Source organism: Condylura cristata, unplaced genomic scaffold, assembly GCF_000260355.1.
Source record: "Condylura cristata isolate star-nosed mole 26May11 unplaced genomic scaffold, ConCri1.0 scaffold00024, whole genome shotgun sequence".
Classification (NCBI taxonomy): domain Eukaryota; kingdom Metazoa; phylum Chordata; class Mammalia; order Eulipotyphla; family Talpidae; genus Condylura; species Condylura cristata.
The window spans coordinates 29,682,939-29,684,148 of NW_004567125.1; the positions used below are offsets into that span (position 1 = coordinate 29,682,939).

At 51.0% G+C, this 1,210-nt stretch overlaps 1 protein-coding gene across 1 annotated transcript in view; it reads left to right on the forward strand.

The window, feature by feature from the left end:
- SUGP2 (SURP and G patch domain containing 2) overlaps nucleotides 1-1,210 on the forward strand; it is a 25,102-nt gene that overhangs the window by 12,814 nt on the left and 11,078 nt on the right. The window contains exon 5 of the mRNA XM_004688168.2: nucleotides 763-1,206. Within this exon, the coding sequence (XP_004688225.2) occupies nucleotides 763-1,206 (444 nt within the window). The remainder of the gene's footprint in view (nucleotides 1-762; nucleotides 1,207-1,210) is intronic.

A 1,210-nucleotide genomic window follows, 5' to 3' on the forward strand; every position in this document is an offset into this window, starting at 1 on the left:
TATCAGTCTCAACCTGTGACAATGTTCAAGTGGTAGCTAGGAACCAACATGTGATCCATGTTTTGTTTTACAGTTGATATGAAGACAATGGAAACTGCAGAGAAACTGGCGAAATTTGTTGCTCAGGTGGGACCAGAGATTGAACAATTCAGCATAGAAAATAGTACCGACAACCCTGACCTGTGGTATGTGCCCATCATATCCTTTAAATTGGAGTGAGTTCACCTCATAAGACATACCCTTGACCTAGGGTTCACCCCGATTAGGTCTTACCTGCACATCTGCTGCACTCAGGCCAGGATTAGAGAGTGCTTTCGGCCATGCCTGGGTCGTAGAAAGGGAGACTTGCCCTTATCTGCGGTATCTGGAAAAACTGGCCCAGAGAGAAATTCAAAATGGATCTAAGAGCCAATGGGCATTCTTCAGGGGGAGGGAGTGTCCAGGGCAGGGGGACCCCTGCCTCAGGTCCTGAACTAAGACCGAATAGGGCAGGAAAAGGGTGGAGAATAGTCATTCTGGCTATTCTGATCAGGTGAGAATTTTCTGTTCCTGTAGTTGTGATCACCCTAGTCCAGGTGTGGGAGCACTAGTCCACTTCCTTAGGGATGGGCTGGCACCCTTCCTCAAATGGGGGGCCATTCAACACTGTGCCCATGGTATCTGTATGTATCCTCCAGGACAACAGGGAGGTTGCCAGAGTTTGTAATAATGATGTTTAGTGGTGTTTTAACCAATGTCTTGCTGTGCTTGTTTGTCATACAGGTTTCTGTCTGATGATAGTAGTCTGGAGTATAAATACTATAAGCTGAAACTGGCAGAAGTGCAACGGATGACCCAGACCTTGCCTGGAGTCGGTCAGAAGCCAATGGTGGCAGAGTGTGCGGTCCGTGCCATGCTGTATGCCCGGGCAGTCCGGAGCCTCAAGAAGAGGCTCCTTCCAGGGCGCCGTCGGGCACTATACCTTCAACGGTTCCGGGGCTGGAAACCAAGAAGAGCGTCCACTGGCACCCAGACCCTCCTCTCCTCAGGCACCAGGTTGAGGCACCACAGCCGGCAGGCTTCAGGCTCCCTTCGGGGAAAGTCTCCCAAGCCAGACAGAAGTGATATTGCCAAGAACTGCCTGTCAGACCCAGCCAGACCCTCTCCTAGGGATCCCACTTCAGAAAGCTCAGCCCCATCACCCAAGCCAGTAGGAATGGACACATCAGAA